We start from the raw sequence: 18,666 nt of genomic DNA, 5'->3' as shown, positions 1-18,666 counted from the left end.
TAATTCTGATAGGACAAGATTTCCATATGGCCCACCTTCGATCAAAATTTGAATTGCCCTTTTTTGGGTTTTCAACTTAGAACCCCTTTGATCTCAAGGCGCCCTTTGCGGGTTTTCGCCTTGGCCTCTCCACTCTTTTTTTTATTTAGGTGAAATACTTCTTGATTGAATCTGAATTCATAGGATTGGGCAAGTTCTTGCCATCCATCTCAGTCAAAATCAGCGCTCCTCCAGAAAAGGCCTTTTTTACCACGTAAGGTCCTTCCTAGTTTGGCATCCACTTTCCTCTGAAATTCTTTTGTATGGGCAGGATCTTTTTCAATACTAGGTCCCCCTTATGGAATTCTCTGGGACGAACTTTTTTTTTGTAAGCTCGCATTATTCGTTTTTGGTACATCTGACCATGACGGATGGCTTTCAACCTTTTCTCTTCAATCAAGTTTAGCTGATCATATCAGGATTGAATCCATTCTGCATTATCCAATTTCAATTCTGCCAAAACTTGGAGAGAAAGAATCTCAACTTTAATGGGAAAAACCGCCTCTATTCCATAAACTAGAGAGAAATGTGTTGCCCCGGTTGAGGTCCTGACAGATGTTCGATAAGCATAAAGGGAAAATGGTAACTTCTCATGCCAATCTTTATAAGTCTTAGTCATTTTCCCCACGATCTTCTTAATGTTCTTATTGGCTGCCTCCACTGCACTATTCATTTTTGGGGGATATGGTGATGAGTTGTGGTGTTTGATCTTGAATTGACTACAGACCTCCGCTATCGTACAGTTGTTCAAGTTTAATGCATTGTCAGATATGATCCTTTCTGGCATCCAATAACGACATATGATTTCTTTATTCAAGAATTTGCTAACTGCCGATTTCGTGACATTAGCGTAAGAAATGGCCTCTACCCACTTAGTGAAGTAATCGATGACCACAAAGATGAATCGATGCCCATTAGAAGCTTTTGGTGATATCGACCCAACGGCATCCATGCCCCACATAGAGAAAGACCACGGATAAGTTATAACATGAAGAGGCGAGGGAGGTACATGAATTTTATCTCCATAAATTTGACACTTATGACATTTCTTGGCATAACTGATGCAATCTCCTTCCATGGTGGACCAATAATACTCGAATATCATGATTTTCCTGGCCATTATAAAACCATTGGCGTGTGTTCCGCAAACACCCTCGTGGACTTCTTCCAAGATTTTTTTAGCCTCGACAGCGTCTACACATCTTAGTAGCATCTAATCCTTTCTCCTTTAATCCTTTCAAGATTGTAAATGGACTTGATACTTGGACTTATTTAATTATTTTTGGTCTATTATTATTATGATGGGCCCGAGCAAATTGGGTTATTATAGTAAAAAAGGAGAAAAAAAGCTTTCAACTGGTGCAGGTAGTGTGAATAGAGAAAATCATGTAACATTGATTTTAATAACCTAGTGACTTGCCCATAGTTTAGTTACTAATGATGTAGTTTATGTATGAGAATGAATTGTATGAAACTGTGATTCCACGTCATCCTTATCCCTTTCAATGGGAAAATGACAGATCAGATTTTTCTTCCCGATCTTTAGCATTTTTAATTGGATTTGAATTTTTTCAGGAGGAAAAAGCTGAAAATTAGGAGGAAAAATCTGATTAGTCATACTTCCGTTAGAAAGGGATAAGGATGATGTGGAATCACGGTTTCATACAATCCTTTCTTGTTTATGTATATACATATGATAGAATTTCTAGTTTTTATTTAATATTTTAAAAATATCTTAATTTTAACATTTACCAAATAAATCGGATTCAAAGTCTTGTACACATAGCAACTCTTTTCTAATATTTTTATCAACAAATAAAATTTAAGTTACATGAGTTTTCCGTGGACCAATTTCAACACACTGTTTAAAGAGACATGAGCAAAATTGCAATTTGAGAAGATTAGCTCCTTGTCTACTACCCAAAGAACTTGAATTACCCTATCATTATTTATAGTTTTGACTTTTCATTTTTTTTAGTATTATTCATATTTGATCTAAGGCAAACTTAATTTGATAATAAAACTATATAGATGACAATATGACATACATAATGAATAAGAAGCTAACCTAAATTACAAAGCAATGCAAGCTACCTATTATTTTTATGTTTAGGTCTAAGCTCAATTCCTTGGACAATGAGGCCTCGTTTTGGTTGATCATCATGGTCTTCTCGTAGACTAAATTCCACAGTCCTATCATTTTCAAAACCATTGAAGAACTCCCCCATTTCAATCTCCAACCACCCATCTACCCTCTCTTTAGCTTGCTGTGGCATATTTCGTGGTGGGTCTAGGATTACACTACGCATTTCTCCTGCCGCTGTTCCCTCAATGCTGACATCCAACTCCACAGGTGTATGCCTGAAACCATATCTGTCTCTCACAAGCTTAAACACAAAGTATGCTTCATAGTTTGTATTGGAAGATAGGGTGTTCAGCTTAACCTTTCCCTTTATTTCCAGCCTCCCCACATTCTTAAGCTTAGCTACCCTACAAAACCTATCATCATATGCATCTTACAATAAGATAATAAAATAATACACGCTTTCAATTGATTTGTCGGTAAAAGTAACATGAAAAGCTCTTGTACTAGAAATTAAACCGAATTTTTTTTCTATTTATTTAAAAAATTAGCAAAATAATCCCCATAAATTAGGTGAAAAAGTAAACTTGTCCTTCTAATAAAAATTCCTTGTCAAGACCAATGCATTTTTGTACCGAGTGATTAGAAGCTTGGAAAGAAATAAAGAGTATGGCGACAATAAGCTATTGTTTTGTATGAGTATAGAGTCCATTTACATCATGCTTAGAATTTGAACTCTATGTACATAAACCCATCCTCTCAATGTAAAATTTATATATTTATTTTGATATAAAATAATAATAAAGAAATGTATTGATCTCTTTCATTCACATGTTAAAAATAAAGAAAAAAGTGTGAAGAACAAACCTAGAGTCTGGTAGTGATATCCAAGTCCAGTGGCGAGGTGTATCAACCCATTGAATTGAAAGTGCTCTTGCGCCTACCATATACCACTTCTTTCCACTCTCCTTCTCTAGTTGGAACTTCTATTTCAAGATACACGGGAAAAGGAAAATGGGCAACTTTATCAATGATTCAGACAAAGTGCACATGGAACAAAAGAATGAGGGTCTAATTAAATTGTATATATGTTTTACTAAAATTTAAATTCATGAAAATGGAATGCCCAGAGAAAAACAACCGGAAATTATTTACTTTTTCATCCCTAATTGCGATCCACGTCATCTCCAATAGAAATTAATTACGGGAGTGTTAGAGTGTAGACAACTTTGATTTGGATACGTATATTTTGGGGTGTTCATTCGGTTAACCGACCCGAAATTACTATAACCGAATTAACCGACCTTCCAAAAATTTTAACCGTTAACCGAACCGATTTTTTTTTAAAAAAATTTAACCGAACCGAAATTTTTTCGGTTAATAAGGTCGGTTAACCGAATTAACCGAAAATTATGTATTTTTATTTTGGTTAAAATTACCCGAATTACCCGAATTACCCGAATTACCCGAATTAACCGAATTACCCGAATTAACCGAATTACCGAAAAATACCCGAATTACCCGAATTTTTTTTTTTTATTTTTAAAATTTAAAAAATTTATAAATTATTAAAGTAAATTGGGTTTTAGACTTTAGTAAATTGGGTTGTCTTTTAGTTTTAGTTTTATTGGATTGGGTAATTGGGTAAACTTTAGTTTTAGTTTTATTGGGTTGGGTAATTGAGTTTGGGTTGGGTTTGATAATTTTATTTATTAATTTTTTCGGTTAACCGAAAATTTTCAGTTAACCGACGGTTTGAACCGAATTAACCGTTAACCGAAAAATCATAAAAAATTAACCGACCCACGACCGAAAAAATTCGGTTAACCGACCGATTAACCGAATTCGGTCGGTTAACCGAATTTTTTCGGTTTTACCCGAATTATGCACACCCCTACGTATATTAGTTTTATTTGGACACTCCTTCAATCAACAATAATTTATATACCGAGGGAATTTTAGCTCGGTTAATATGATATTATCGTTAGTTATAGGAATATAGATTCGAGCGTGTTAAAAGTGTGTTTATATTTTTCTATATAATGATTGAAAAAAAGTTATAGATAATTTTAAGTATTAAATAAAAATAAATTCAAATCTCCTGCTGCTTCTTCTTATGTACCAAAAAATTTATAAAAAGTATAAGTTGGTAGCAGAGAAATGGAAAATAAGTTTGAGTAGGACTCACCATATCACCGTTATGAGTAAGAACGGGATGATAACATAGAGTGAAATAAAGGTCCTTCTTGGGCAATGAGAGCAACGACGGGGGCGACGATGAATTAGAAATGATATGAATATAATCAAGGGGCAGAAACATCTGCCATACAGCATTGGAGTCTGCAATGGAGTTGAAAGCATGAGAAAGAAGGGCCATTCGACAGGCGTCTCGAGGCGAAGTTAAGGATATGATGAGAGATATGCAGTCGTCGGGTAACACCTTTGTAATCTCCATATGGTTGCTTGAGTCGGAGAATAAATTGAATGTGGGAAAGAAACAAGAAGCATGATTTTTATAAACTGTTTTCTGTATTTTCACTTTTCCGTCACGTTTATGTTATTTTGCATTCTACTTGAGACAATCGGGCACGTTAGGATACTTTCAATTTTCATTTAATATATCCAATGACGTGGCTTTTTTAGGTTAACCTCAACTTACTTACAACTTCAATTTCCATTACTTTATTCAATTTTGACATTAAAATTATATTTAAAGATAATTGAATTTTGTATTGGTCAAATGTTAAAAGAGTTTTGTTTTCGATTTTGCAAACAATTTGAATAGATTCATAATTGAATTATTGGGCATTCAAAAAGTAATTTATTATTTTTAAAACTTGAAATCTATATTTTTAATAAAATTCACTTAAATACTTATAGAATTGAGAGTAAAATCCTATCAAAGTTAATAATGAAATCTTATATAGAAAGTTCAATCTCTTTTTATATATAAATAGAAACTAAATCTCTTAAATTGAAGTTTTAATAGCTAGGATTGTTCTCACCGAACCACTTTTCCATCTAATGGCCAGTTTTCTTCAGAAATAAAATTATTATCAAAATATTAGTAATTGTATCTTTCAAAAATATGCTATTTCCTAGAACCGCTAAAACGTCAAATCTCTCTCACAAAATATTTAAATTTATCAAATTAATTCCTTTCAAGATTAATGATAATGGGTCGATTGAATTTTAATTTAATTGACATGAGTATTATTGTTAATGTAAGAGAATGTGAGTTCGAGTGTGTTAAAACATATTATCCTTCTATATATTAGTTAGGGAAGAGTTATGAGTAATTATAGCATTATATCAAAAATCGATATGATTAGAACCATAATGATAAATTATTTTAAATACTATGTCAAAAAGCAAGCAAAGTTTTAGCTAAAATAATATACTTTTAATATATTTTTAAAATTACGAAATTATAAATTAATATAATACAATTACATTCTTAATGTTTTTGAAAATTTATTCTAATTCCTCTTAAAAATATTAGATGACCTTCAAAAGTCAAAAATATATTTTTGGCATATCAAAAAACTATTCTATGGTTGGAGTAAAGGAGTATTTGACAATTATAAGATGCCAAACGCCAAGTCAATCTCAATGTCCTGTTTGTGCAGAAATCCAATTATAAGATGTGTCGTGGCCGCAACCAACTCTGATAGGTACGAATTATTACTTAAATAATATATATATATATATATTTTAAAAAATCACAAACTTTAAATATAAACCTATGAAATAATATAAAAATATAAAAGTATAAAATTATTTTAATAATTCTAAATAGTGCAACAAGGGTTTTCAAATTCAATGAATGGATTCTTTTTCCTTTTTAAAAAATCTCACATTTCGTTTAATTTTCTTTATAAAAGTGGATAAATTTTACAAATAGTTACTTAATTATGTTCGTGTTTCTGTTTTAGTCGCTTAATTTTAAAAATTTCAATTTAGGTACTAATATTTGAATTAGTTCTTGGTTTGGTCACCTACGATTAAATTGATAAATGAAAGCATTTTTCTAACTGGTATAATAATATATTTAGTCCTCAATACTTACATATTCTATTTTGATTCTAATTCTAAATAATTCAATAAATTTAATTCTTTACATTTACAAATTCTATCAAATTGTTCTTTAAACTTCCTAACCAAAGCTTTTTGCTTTTAAAACAGAGTCATTTCACATCTATAAATTTATAAAACCCCAAAATAAAAAATAAAACTTCTCTCAACTAATGAGTCGTTTTCCAAGTCAATTCCTAATACCAATGAGTTTATTTTGAAACTCCATTTCCTTTTTTCATTAGTTTTCTTCTAAATATAATATTTTATAACTCTTTGATTGATAAAATGTAAGCTAAACAAAATGGAAAAATCTTTAAAAAAATTTAGATTTACTCTTGTTGTCAACAATATGATATTTCCTTCAAGGCACATAAAAATAGTCCTCAAAGTTGGTCCCTGAAATTGGAAATTAAATCCGAGTTAAAAATAATTCAAATATTCTATAAATAATTATATAAGAAAAAATTATAAACATTTAATTTTTCATAAGAAAAAAAAGTGAAATAACTAATTGAATTTCCTTTTATTAGATAATAATTTTTTATTTATAAACTGATTAAGAGATTGTTATATGTTTTATTTATTTTTAATTTTTAAATCCACAATAAGCATTATTTATAACTAATAATATTATTTAATGTCAAATTATTTATCAAATTAATTAAAAATTAAAGGGGCCTCCTTCGAAAGTGGGCTTCATGCCCAAGTATTGGGCCTACATGGCCTAAGTGACGAGTTCAATGGAGCCCAATGATGGTATCTCATGCCTTTGGTGGTTTCATCGGCCTAAGAATGGGTTCCAAAGCCCTTCTTGTTGGGCTTATCCTAGGGCCTTCGTTTGGTCTGGTCTAATAACCTTGTCGAACACTCGATGTTCTAGCAGGGTCTGAGACTTCCGGTGTCCGATAGAGTAGGTCCAAAACCCCCTCCTATATAGTTCGTAGTCATTGTATAACTGGTCATGGCTTTGATGATTTTGCTTATGTTTTCGATATGGTATTGCAAATGGAAGTTGGTGGTGGGATAAGTTTTAGTGACATCTCTATCAAATGATTATCCTCTAGTATTTGTGCTCCATGTGAAAGGGCAAGGACATATATACTCATTTGGCAGTGGTCTAAACAAGGCACCTTCTTAGTGGCCAACTGTTACGATCATTTGACAAAAACATCAAGAGAAGAACCAAAGCAGATGCGACACCAGATATGACATTTTAAAGGGCCTCAAAGGGTCCATCAATTTGTGGATTGTACTAAAAGATAGATTGTTGAGAATCTATCAGAGATGTAAGAGAGGAAAGGCTAATGATACGGCTAGCTTGGATGTGGTGCATGGCAAGCTATGAAGCATATATCGTGTCGTAATACGGGTACAACACCATACGGACACGATGACACGATAATTTTAAAAAAATGAGGACATGAATACGGCAAGATATGGCAATACAAAATATTTTTAATATTTTTATATATATTTATGTTAAAATACTTAATATCCAACTCAATATTTTAAATTAATTTACAAATACCTCAAAACAGACCTTGGGCTGCTCACAACAAAAAACTAAAAAGGTAATCCAGCCCAATATTTTAAATTAATTACAAATAACTAAGAGGACTACTTCAAATTTGTCTAAAAAAAAAAACCTTTCATCTCCTTTAAAAAAACTCTAAAACTTTCAGCCTTACTTTCATCTTTTCATTTCTTTCACGGGAAAAAATAGGGGAAAAAAAAATCTAACACTCTGCTTCTCCTTTCACTCTCAACTGAGATTTTTCAATCCGGCGCCTCTGTCCATTGTTACCGTATCAAGACCGTGTCCAAATTTTTTTTTGGACATATTCCAGCGTGTCCCGTACGCATCCGGGTGTGTCCGACGCAGGGGCGAAGCCAAAACAATTGTTTAGGGGGGGCTAAATGAAATTTTAATTTTTTATAGTCTATATCTTTATAATTTTTAAAGGATTAAATTGAATTTTTATAATTTTAGGGGTGGCCAAAGTGCAATTTTACCTTTATTAATTTAAAATTTTAAAAAATTTAGAGGCCTAAATGACAATTTTTCATTTTAAGGGGGCCGGGCCCATGCCAGCCCCCCTAGAATCGCCTCTGGTCTAACGAGTGTCCATGTCGGACACACGTGCGACACCAGTACAAGGAGGGATGAGCCGTGTCCGTGCTTCCTAGATGGCAAGAGATATTTTACATGTTCTTCGAGGCCGCAGATTAGCAAAGTCAAATTATATGAAAGTTGTTCCTCAACTCGCTTGTGGCAGGTTCTTATGAGTGAGTGGGGATCTTTGTTTGGAATATTTGTTGAAAATTGTGGAAATCAAGGAATAAGGCAATGTTTCGAAATAAACATTGTTGCAGCGAGGAGTGAGTTGGGCAAGAAATGTGAAAGCAAGACGGCAAAGTGACAATTTAGCATTGTGCAATAGGACTAATCAAACTCGATGGAGTACAGCGGAGGAGGATTGATTGAAAATTAATACGGCTGTGCAAGAAAAGAAGCTCTTAGAAGATCTTTTGCGGGTTGAGTAGTTGAAGATAGCCGTGGCAGGTGGATAGTTGAGTATAGTAGAAATGTGGGCACTTTTAATGTGATCCAAGTAGAACTTTGGGCAGTGGTTGATGGCCTTAATATAGCCAGGCAAAAGGGATCGAGGAAAGTAGTATTGCAATACTTTGCTAATCCACCTGTTTGTGTAAAGGTAATTCTATATGAGGAAGCTGTCGGTGCTACGTAAAATATGCAATAAGATGCTTTGAGGCATACCCTTCTTTGTATTTACCAAAAATAAAAATAAAAATAAAATATTTGTATGAATCTCATACTACTACTAAAGTCGGTATCCATAAAATAAATTAATTCTATTTTAAAAATCTAAATCCAGTTGACGTGGAATTATGCAATAAGAAAGAGGAACGGAAGCATTGTCCATGAATATATTTTACGCCCCGAATTGAAGGTGAAGTCGAGTCTTTTCCACGTAAAAGCAATGGCGACAGTGTTTGCTTGAGATGAAGAATTTCTTGCAACAAAACCAAATAATTAAGGGAACATGATTACATTTGATGTTTTGAACAACATAGAGGCTCTAAGTTGAATTCCTCCAATAATAACACCATGATTCTTATTTAGATTTTTGGTAGGTCGAGTACCTTGTTCATTTCGAATCAATCCAATTTCACTCAATTAATAAAAGATATTTATAATTTAAATTTAATTATAAAATATATAATTATTGATATAAAAATATTTTTAATATTTTATTCATATATGAATAGTGAAGCGAGTTGTTAAACCGGATCTGATGGATTCGATCTAGACCTAGCCCAATCATACCCTTTCCTACTATCTTTGGACCATATATTCATCTATTGTGTCTAGATTTATCAACTGAGTGGATTTAATTGATTTTAGATTGATCTTAAAAAGTTTCGGATAGTTTTTAAGTTTGAGTTGTTTTGGTTTTGACTAATTTTGATTCAAGTCAAGTCATTTCGAATTCAAATTATTCAGGATTTTGATCATTTTAGATTTGGGTCAATTAATTTGACACTCAAGTTCTTCAAACTCAATTTGTTAATTTTAGAACCAAATCAAAGTTATGTGAACAAATGATATTTTTACTTTCTTAATCAAAGATAATTTTCGAAGTCATGCATCTATTTTCCTTTAACGATATACCTGTAAGTATGTGTAAATACACGATTTTGAGTCATAACATGCATGCAAATATAGAAAAAGTAAGGATTAAAGAAAGAAAAGGGCAAATTTTGATGTTTTACATATTTTACTATTCATAAAATTATTATTTTGATTATGTCTCTATGCATGGGAAAATTTGAGGTTTTAGAGGATTGGCGCTTGCACTTGAGATAAGTTTGAACCAAATGTAACCTGGCCTGAAAGAGAAAAAATAAAAAGATTTAAACATATTGGACCTTCAGATTTCTTGGTTTTATATAGTGATAACGGCTGTTGGTTTTTATTGAATTTATTATTTATAAGATTTTTTCACATTTATAAATTAAAACATTTAATTAAATAAAATTTATCATTCTTATAAATATTAATTTTATTCTATTAAAATGAATTTATATAATAAATAAAAGTTAAATTATTATATATCATTAACCCAAAAGTATAAAAGAAAAACCTTATATTACATTTTGTAAATAGAAATTTTGAACCATTTATAATAAGTAGCTATAATTTATTAACTATTATAGAAAGGAAAAAACTTTGAATAGTAAATATTGATTTGATTCTTACTTTCTACAAATGTTTTACTAGCGATTAACAATTTTTTATTAGCATTATATTTAAATAATCAAAATAGTTATTATATATTTGTTATACGTTAATAACTTGAGATCAGAACTCTAGAAAAAATTTGAACCTTCGACCTATGACCCGACCACGAGAAGACGACAAGGCGAACCAAATCGCAAAGCAAGGCTATAGACCCAGCTTGTAGGAACCTTGTGCGAGCTCACAAGGCAGGATTACAGGTATGACTCGTAGAACCAACTTGTGAGATAAGGTTATAGATCCAACTCGCGGGTACCTAGAGAAGGTCGCAGTCTCATTTTGCATGTAGAAAGATGGGGCTAAAAGAGTGATCGTTATCCAAAGCCAGCCTGCTATATAGTTTTGCAAACTGTTCAGTTGAGGTAAATGGCTTAATCACCCTGCTAGTCATCTTAGGGGACGACGAGCACACGACCACAGAGTATGTCCAGTTTTATGTAGTGGACCACCTAATGGTATACAACGCCATCTTTGGGAGACCAATAATGAGAATGGCGAGGATGGTAGTGGCGACCTTTTGCATGAAAATTAAGTTCCCAATAAAGATTGGGTCGATTTTCTGTGATCTAATCAGCGCACAATGAGGTAATGCCACATGCTATTTGTCAATCAAATAAGGGAACCCACAACTGAGGGGCAAAGTTTGTAGAAGGCTGTATTAGCAAGACAAGTTCTAGACCTAGACAATTTAGATGTAAGAGACGAGCACAAGAACAAAAAGCCTTAAGTTACGGAGCATATCGAAACTCTGTAGATCTTTTACGACAATAAAGAGAGAACAGTTAAGATCTCGTCAGCATTAAAGGAGTACAAAAAAAACACGTTGATCAACTGGCTGGGAAAAAACTCGTATGTCTTGCCTGGTCTGCGACAGACATGCCAGGTGTGGACCCGGAGGTAATTGTGCACAAGTTGAATGTGCTCCCTGAAGCAAAGCTAGTAAAGTAGAAATGAAGGAAATTTGCACATCAAGTGATTGAGGAAGTTATGCAGGAGATCGCCAAGTTGCTGCCGATAGGGTTTATCAAGGAGGTAGAATACCCAGATTGGGTTTCAAATGTGGTAACAGTAAATAAGGCGCGTGGTAAGTGGAGGATGTGCACCGACTTCACAAACCTCAACAAGGAGTGCCCCAAGGACAACTTTCTCTTGCCCTCGATCAATCATCTAGTTGATGCCTCCACAAGCCACCAATTCATGAGTTTCAACGGTGGCTGAGTTTCCAGCATTTGTTGCTGTTACTTGACAGCTTGTGTAAGCAACACCGTGTAACTTCGTCTTGACTAACAGCTTGTGTGAGTAGACCCATTTATGGCTTGAGAGATAGAGTACTGATATGAGATATGAGATAGTAGTGGTTTCGACCACATGTTGGCACATAGTGTGCGAGATTCCCACGTATCTGGTATTATTCTAAGTGGTTCAACATGCACAGTTTTGTTACAAGGTTATATGAGTTTGATACGAACTAGTACAGGTATTTACGTGAAGTACATGGAAATGGTTTATATATGATATATGGATACATGGTATAGATGTTACATGTATATGAAATTTAAATAGTTTTTGAACTCATACACGATTCTCGATTTTTATATGAATACATGGCTAACTAGGTTGATGAATATGTGTTAGGATTTTGGCCAAATTGAGTTGTGATATGCTTTGGTTTACTTACCTAAATGGTGGTTAAATGGTAAGTTAAAATCTGAGTTATACAAACTTACTAAGCTTAAATGATTACTTTGTGTTATTTTTTGTATTTTATAGTGATTCAAAAGCTCGTTCGGGTTGGAAGCTTGACGGAGCTATATCACACTATCTGTCGACTATTTTGGGTACTTTTGGTTATAATGGCATATATAGGTTATTTTGGCTAATGATAGGCTACATGTTTTGTTATGTTTTTAGCCATTTGATTTGACTTGTATCTTGGTATATTTTGTTATGTATATATGTAAATGGCCTTATCATATTTTGTGTATGGTTATCATGTAAATGTTCTAATTTGTGAATTGGTGTTATAGGTACCAAATAGTTGAGCTTGATAAGTGTCATACATGTTAAATTTTGGTACAATTATGCATATATGTGTTTGTTCATTTAGGTAAGTTTGGATACATAGTTGGCATGTTTTTAAATGGTCATTTGAGGTGTCTATGGGCATAATGTTTATACGTGATGATATTACATATTTTAAGCTTAATTTTGGTTGGTTTTAAATGCCTATTTAGGACTTGGTCTTATGCAAATTGTTGTGTTTAGGTTGGTACTTAGACAAAGACATGGGTGTGTGTCTCAATCGTGTGTGACACACGGTTAGGTGACACGGCTGTGTGTCCCCTATATCTTTTAAAGAGCACAAGTCAGTAGGTTCACACGGCCTAGTACACGGGCGTGTGGCTTGGCCGTGTGTCACAAGTCAGTATGCTCAAATTGTTCACACGGCCTAACACACGGGCGTGTGGCTTGGCCATGTGACCTAAGTCAGAGAGCTCACAAGTTTAGACATGAGCTGGGACACGGCCGTGTGTCCCTATTTTGAATGCCCACACGGCCTTAGACACGGTCTTGACCGTGTGAGAGACACGGCCTGGCTACACAGGCGTGTGTCCCCTACACCTTTGAAAAAATTTTAATATTTTTTGAAAAATGGTTTGAGTACCCGATTTAGTCCCGACTTGTTTTTAATATTTATTTTGAGCTCGAGGGCTCGCATAAGGGATGATATGATTGAATTTGATTGATTTTTGACATGAATGTTATATGAAATGGAATGTCTGTTTGTTTGATCTGTAAATTTCGGTAATGCTCTGTAACCCTGTTCCGACGACAGATTCGGGTTAAGGGTGTTACAATAGTCTCGAGTTTACAACTCTAGGTTCAAGTTGTGAATAGAACTAAGTCACATAATTAGCCTGAGCTTGATAATGATTATGCGCTGTTGTGTGACAAACTCTTGCAGATTGGCTAGGACGACCACAGAGCTGACACTGGACAATATTATGTGAAAATTGTTGTAGTGAAAATTGTTGTGAATTTTGACGAGGCTTCCATTGATTACTGTTTTGCTTGGGAAATAGAAGATGCCGTTTTTGGTTACTAAGAGATTAACTATTGGAGTTATTTAATTATCAGTGGCTATTTTTGTTGGGCCTAAATGACCTGAATTGAGTCATTAAGCAATAGAAACTATAACTGGAGGCTTTTTTATTTACACTATTCATTTTTGAGAAAATTTTCGTGATCAAGTAGTTTTTCATAAATTCTTCATAGGTGATAATGCTTTCATGGAGGGGCACTGATTACGAATGTTCAACTAATTGTCAAAATTATAATGAGATTTAAAATTTTTTCAGATCCTTAGGTAATATAACGAGATCTAGCATTTTATGCGGATCCTCCGGCAATATAACGAGATTCAACATTTGTTGCGAATTCTCGGGTAATATATGATATAGGTTTAGCCTAGAAGGGTAATCTGATGTAATTTTAGCTCGGACAAGTAACTTAGTTCACCCGTGCATCTAAGTTTGTTTTATTAGGGTTCCATTGGGTGGTATATATTAATTTAAATTGGAAACTTAAAAAAAATGTGACGAAAAGGATTTGGTAACCAATTTGATATGTCATCGAAAAGAATTACATGTAATTGGTATATCTTTATAAATTGATGTTGAATATAGTATTGAGATAGATTATGTGCAAGTGACATGATTTAGTATGTTTGAGTTGTTTATTGTGTTTATAGGTGATGGATATATATATGTATATATGCTCACCTTGTTGATGTCTTAAAGTGCTATGATCTAGCCAAACTTGTGCCAAATTAAAGTAGGTAAAATGCGTAAGTAGGAACAAGGTAAACATAGTAATTTCCATTTGAACTTACTAAGCATTTAAATGCCTACTCTAGTTGTTTTATCTATTTGTAGGTTATCACCTTGTATAACTCATGAGTCGGATCGATGCCAAGCTCACACTATCACCAAATCGGTAGAAATATGTTTCTTTTTTGTTATAAGGTTGTGACATGTATACAGGGATAATGTGTTATGAAAATGGTCATTTTCTTAATAGGACATCATGATTGAATTTGTGGTAAATGTTGAGTTGCATGAGAAGCTTAGTGTATGTGCTAATCGATGTATGGTTTTAGCCATGGTTGATGTTATTTAGTTGATGATTTCAAACTTGCGCATGTTATATATATATGCTAAGATTTGCATATAGCATGAATTGGTACGTTAATTTGATAGGTGACTTGAATATGTTTAAGTTTTGAACATAAATATTTATGGCATTTGAATGATTATTTTTCAAAGGTTTTATAAAATTGTTTTAGCTTGAATTTACATGTTTTGGTATAGGTGAAAGTGGTATATGAATAAGTGTAATAACATCTTTTGGTTGAAACAAATGAATAGGTACCAAATGTGATTTTTTTAACAAAAAATAAAGGCAACATGGTAGCTGCGAGTCCTCGGCGTTGTGACATAGGATGATAGTGAGTGATGTTACGATGTCGTGATGCCTGAGGTTGTGACATAACTTACTGATTGGTGTTGTCGTGATGTCGGCCTGAGATTTTGAAAATTTTGTAATTTGGTCCTAATTCAACCTTGGGTTAACAAAGGAGCTTTCGTAAGCTTGTGAGGGACTTGAAAATGATTATGTAGCATGGTATGAATGCGAATTATATTTAATATCATGTATAAATGGTTGTGTAGTGTATAATTGGATGTAGTTGCTCCGACAACAAATAAAACTTCTTGTAGCTTGGATCTGGCGATAGAGTCGGTCAAGGGGTGTTATAGTGACCATACATTAACACTTCTACCTATGTTTTTCAAATCATGAAATTATGGTTGCCAGTTAATTTGATTGGTAGCTGAGAAGTAAGATTGAATTGGATAGTGGTATTGGTATTAGCTGTGTTAATGACATTAACAACTATAATATCAGGCATTTTTATGTGAGGCAATAAGAAAGATAGAAAAAAAAAAAACAGATTTTACTTGTTTAAGCTTTGAAAGCTTTGATTACAATAAAGAAACTAAAAATAAAACAAAATGGAGCATACTTTCACGGATTGAAATTAAAGTATTTATAGAGTAATAAGAATTCAAAATAAAAGTAAACAAAACGATCAACTATCAAAATATCCTAACAAAAAAATACAAAATTTAAAAATTTGACAAAATCATGTACCATTAAAAGAATGCCACATTTCTTACAAGCCAAAGAGCAATATGATTTTGAGTTAATGTAAAGATATTTTCCAACATGAATTTGTAAGCTTTAAAGTGCATCAAGTAAAATTGAATTTTCCTTTTACTTTATTAAACTCCTTTTATTTTGAATAATTAGAAGATATAATTAAAATATTAGTTTTGCAAAATCGTAAGTGTGTTTTTCTTCTTACTTTTCTAAGGCTTTAGGAACAATTTTGGAAATGACCTCTACTATAGTTGGGTATTAATTACACTTTACTGCCAACCAAACTGTTATCAAATAAAATTATGAATCTCAGGCTCCAATTATTATTATTATTATTATTATATCCTCATACGTTAAAAATTTAAAAACATAAAATATCATAAGATTCCATACAAACTGCTCAATTTTAATTTCTGACTTTATCGCATGACGCCTTGAATGACTAAAAAAATGAGATTTTTACAAAAATATTACAAAAAAATAAAAAATAACAAAAATATTATATATATATTTTTTAATTACGAAAATAATACAAAAAAACAGAAAAAAAGGCTGCAGGTGATGTGACAATACCCTGGTGGTGCCTTTCCCATGGGTGGCACCGATGGTGCCATTCCCATAGGCGGCACTGCCCATATAATGGGCCAGCCGGCTGGTGGGTGGGGGGAAGAGAAAGAGAGGGAAAGAAGAAGAAAGAAAGAAAGAAAAAGAAAGAAAAGGAAATGAGAGGAAAGAAAGAAAAAGAAGGAAAGAAAAGGAAAGGAGAAGAAGAAAAAGAAGGAAAGAAAAGGAAAGAAGAGAAAAAAAAAAGAAGAAGAAGAGGGGAGAAAGGAAAAAGAAAGAAAAAAAATGTAATTTTTTATTATTAATTTTAATTTTTGTAATATTTGTGTGTAAAAAATTATGTTATGTACATTATCGTGTTTTATTATGTTATTTAGCATATAAATTTTATGAAATTTATTTAGTATGAAAAATTCATGTTATGTAAATTGTATGTTGATTAGAATTTTTTATGAAATTTATTTAAAATGTTGTAATTAGTTTTTTAGAAAAATAGCATTAAAAATAAAATGATAAAAAATATGTTTAAGAAAACATAAAATACGAAAAGAAAAAAAGCGGAAATTGTATATTCACGGAAAGTAATAAAATCCGAAAAAATGGTATATTTAATAAATTTCAAACATAATGCACTGAAATAAAGTAAAATTATAAAATTAGAAATTATGATATTTTTAAAGTAATAAGATGCGAAGAAAAAATACGAAGAAATGGCGGAGTAAGAGTGTTTTACTAAATTTTTAAAAATTCAAAATAATTAATACAAATATTTCAAAAATATGTACTGAAATAATATAAAATAATAAAATACAAAAATAATATTTTTTATTGAAAGTAATAAAATTCGGAAAATAATACGAGCAAAGGGTAGGAATAAGTGTTTTTTACACTAAATTAATTTAAAAACACACTAAATTAATAAATTTATAAAATTAGAAATTATGATATTTTTAAAGGAATAAAATGCGGAGAAAAAATACGAAGAAATGGTCAAGTAATAGTGTTTTACTAAAATTTTAAAAATTCAGAAATAATTAATACAAATATTTCAAACAAAATGTACTGAAATAATATAAAATAATAAAATACGAAAATAATATTTTTATTAAAAGTAATAAAATTCGGAAAATAATATGAGCAAAGGGCGTGAATAAGGGTTTTTGACACTAAATTAATTTAAAAAATACACTAAAATAATAAATTTCAAACATAATGCACTTAAATAATGTAAAATTATAAAATTAGAAATTATGATATTTTTTAAAATAATAAAACGCGGAGAAAAAAATACGAAGAAATGGCCGAAGTAAGAGTGTTTTACTAACTTTTTTTTCAACATGCAGGCATCGCAATGGCTCCAATGATTCGACTTGATAGACACATATCTAATGCGGCTAATCAGGCGGTATGGTTTATTATTTGTTAATCACGGGTTTTATTTATTTAAAAAGGATATACGTAATATATAGAAATAAATCTTGTTATCGTAATATTTTTCGTAATTTAACACTATCGGGACTCGTCATCGAGTAATAAGGCGATGTGAATGGTTTAAAGAAAGCTCCGGATGCCCGATTGATGCCGTACTTGGAGCAAGCCGGATTTGGGTCAGCAGTATTGATCTAGACCTCCGACTTGCGCTATGATTTATTATCTGCGCTAGTGGAGCGGTGGCGCCCAGAGACCCATACTTTTCATTTTCCGTGTGGGGAGTGCACGGTGACTTTGGAGGATGTTGCAATGCAGCTTGGGCTCCCAATTGACGGGAGTATCTTCATTTACGGATCTTGCTGCACTTTGTTATCAGCTCCTAGGAGAGTCGCCAGAGGACGATGAGTCGAATTTTACGGGCTTAAAATTTACATGGCTGAAAGCCAAATTTGGACAATTATCAGCGACTGCCACTGAAGGTGAGTTGATGTGCGCTGCTCGAGCGTACATCATGCATATCCTACGGGGAGTACTCATGCCCGATGCAAACAACAAGAAGGTGCATTTGATGTACTTGCCCCTGTTAGCTGATTTGTCCAGTGTTAGCTCGTATAGCTGGGGCTCCGCCATTCTAGCAGTGTTGTATCGGGAGCTTTGTCGGGTGACAAACCCGGATGGAAAATCCTTTTTGTCGGCTGTAAGTGGTCGTCCTGGCCGTAATAAGGCCTTGTTTGCAACTCAATCACAGTCCCCGGTACGTACTCCCGCATAGCAATTATCCATTCTTGTAGCTTGTTATACGATGAATCGTAATCCCCATACAGTTGCTCCATTGCCATCTGTTTAGCTATCCATGCCTTTCGATATGATACTCGATACTGGAATCGTGCTTGCATCTCGGCAATCAGTACCGAAACTTTAATGGTTGGCA

The 18,666-nt window shown here is 32.8% G+C and overlaps 1 protein-coding gene across 4 annotated transcripts; it reads right to left on the bottom strand.

The window, feature by feature from the left end:
- Positions 1-1,822: 1,822 nt before the first annotated feature.
- On the bottom strand, positions 1,823-4,650 carry LOC105777313 (putative F-box protein PP2-B12). Of its 4 annotated transcripts, none has more exons than XM_012600512.2 (3): positions 4,311-4,650; positions 2,990-3,105; positions 1,823-2,538 (listed from the first exon to the last, which is right to left on the bottom strand). In XM_012600512.2, exons 1-3 carry the CDS (start codon positions 4,575-4,577, stop codon positions 2,130-2,132), a joined length of 792 nt encoding a protein of 263 aa, XP_012455966.1. In that variant the 5' UTR covers positions 4,578-4,650; the 3' UTR covers positions 1,823-2,129. The 4 variants fall into 4 exon arrangements, with proteins under 4 accessions (XP_012455966.1, XP_052477858.1, XP_012455965.1 ...); XM_052621898.1 differs by having other exon boundaries at positions 1,823-2,529; XM_012600511.2 differs by having other exon boundaries at positions 2,990-3,108; positions 4,311-4,648.
- Positions 4,651-18,666: the final 14,016 nt, after the last annotated feature.

Source organism: Gossypium raimondii, chromosome 10 (assembly GCF_025698545.1).
Source record: "Gossypium raimondii isolate GPD5lz chromosome 10, ASM2569854v1, whole genome shotgun sequence".
Lineage (NCBI taxonomy): Eukaryota > Viridiplantae > Streptophyta > Magnoliopsida > Malvales > Malvaceae > Gossypium > Gossypium raimondii.
Note: the sequence above shows the minus strand (reverse complement) of the source record. Positions and strands in the feature narration are given on the sequence as shown.

Bases quoted from the DNA above. Each gene is read 5' to 3' on its own strand.
- LOC105777313 (XM_012600511.2), bottom strand. From the start codon at position 4,577: ATGGAGATTACAAAGGTGTTACCCGACGACTGCATATCTCTCATCATA. The intron at 3,109-4,310 runs GTGAGTCCTACT...ATCTTGAAATAG, and splicing joins TTACTCATAACGGTGATATG to AAGTTCCAACTAGAGAAGGA. The intron at 2,539-2,989 runs GTTTGTTCTTCA...ATATGATGATAG, and splicing joins ATATCACTACCAGACTCTAG to GTTTTGTAGGGTAGCTAAGC.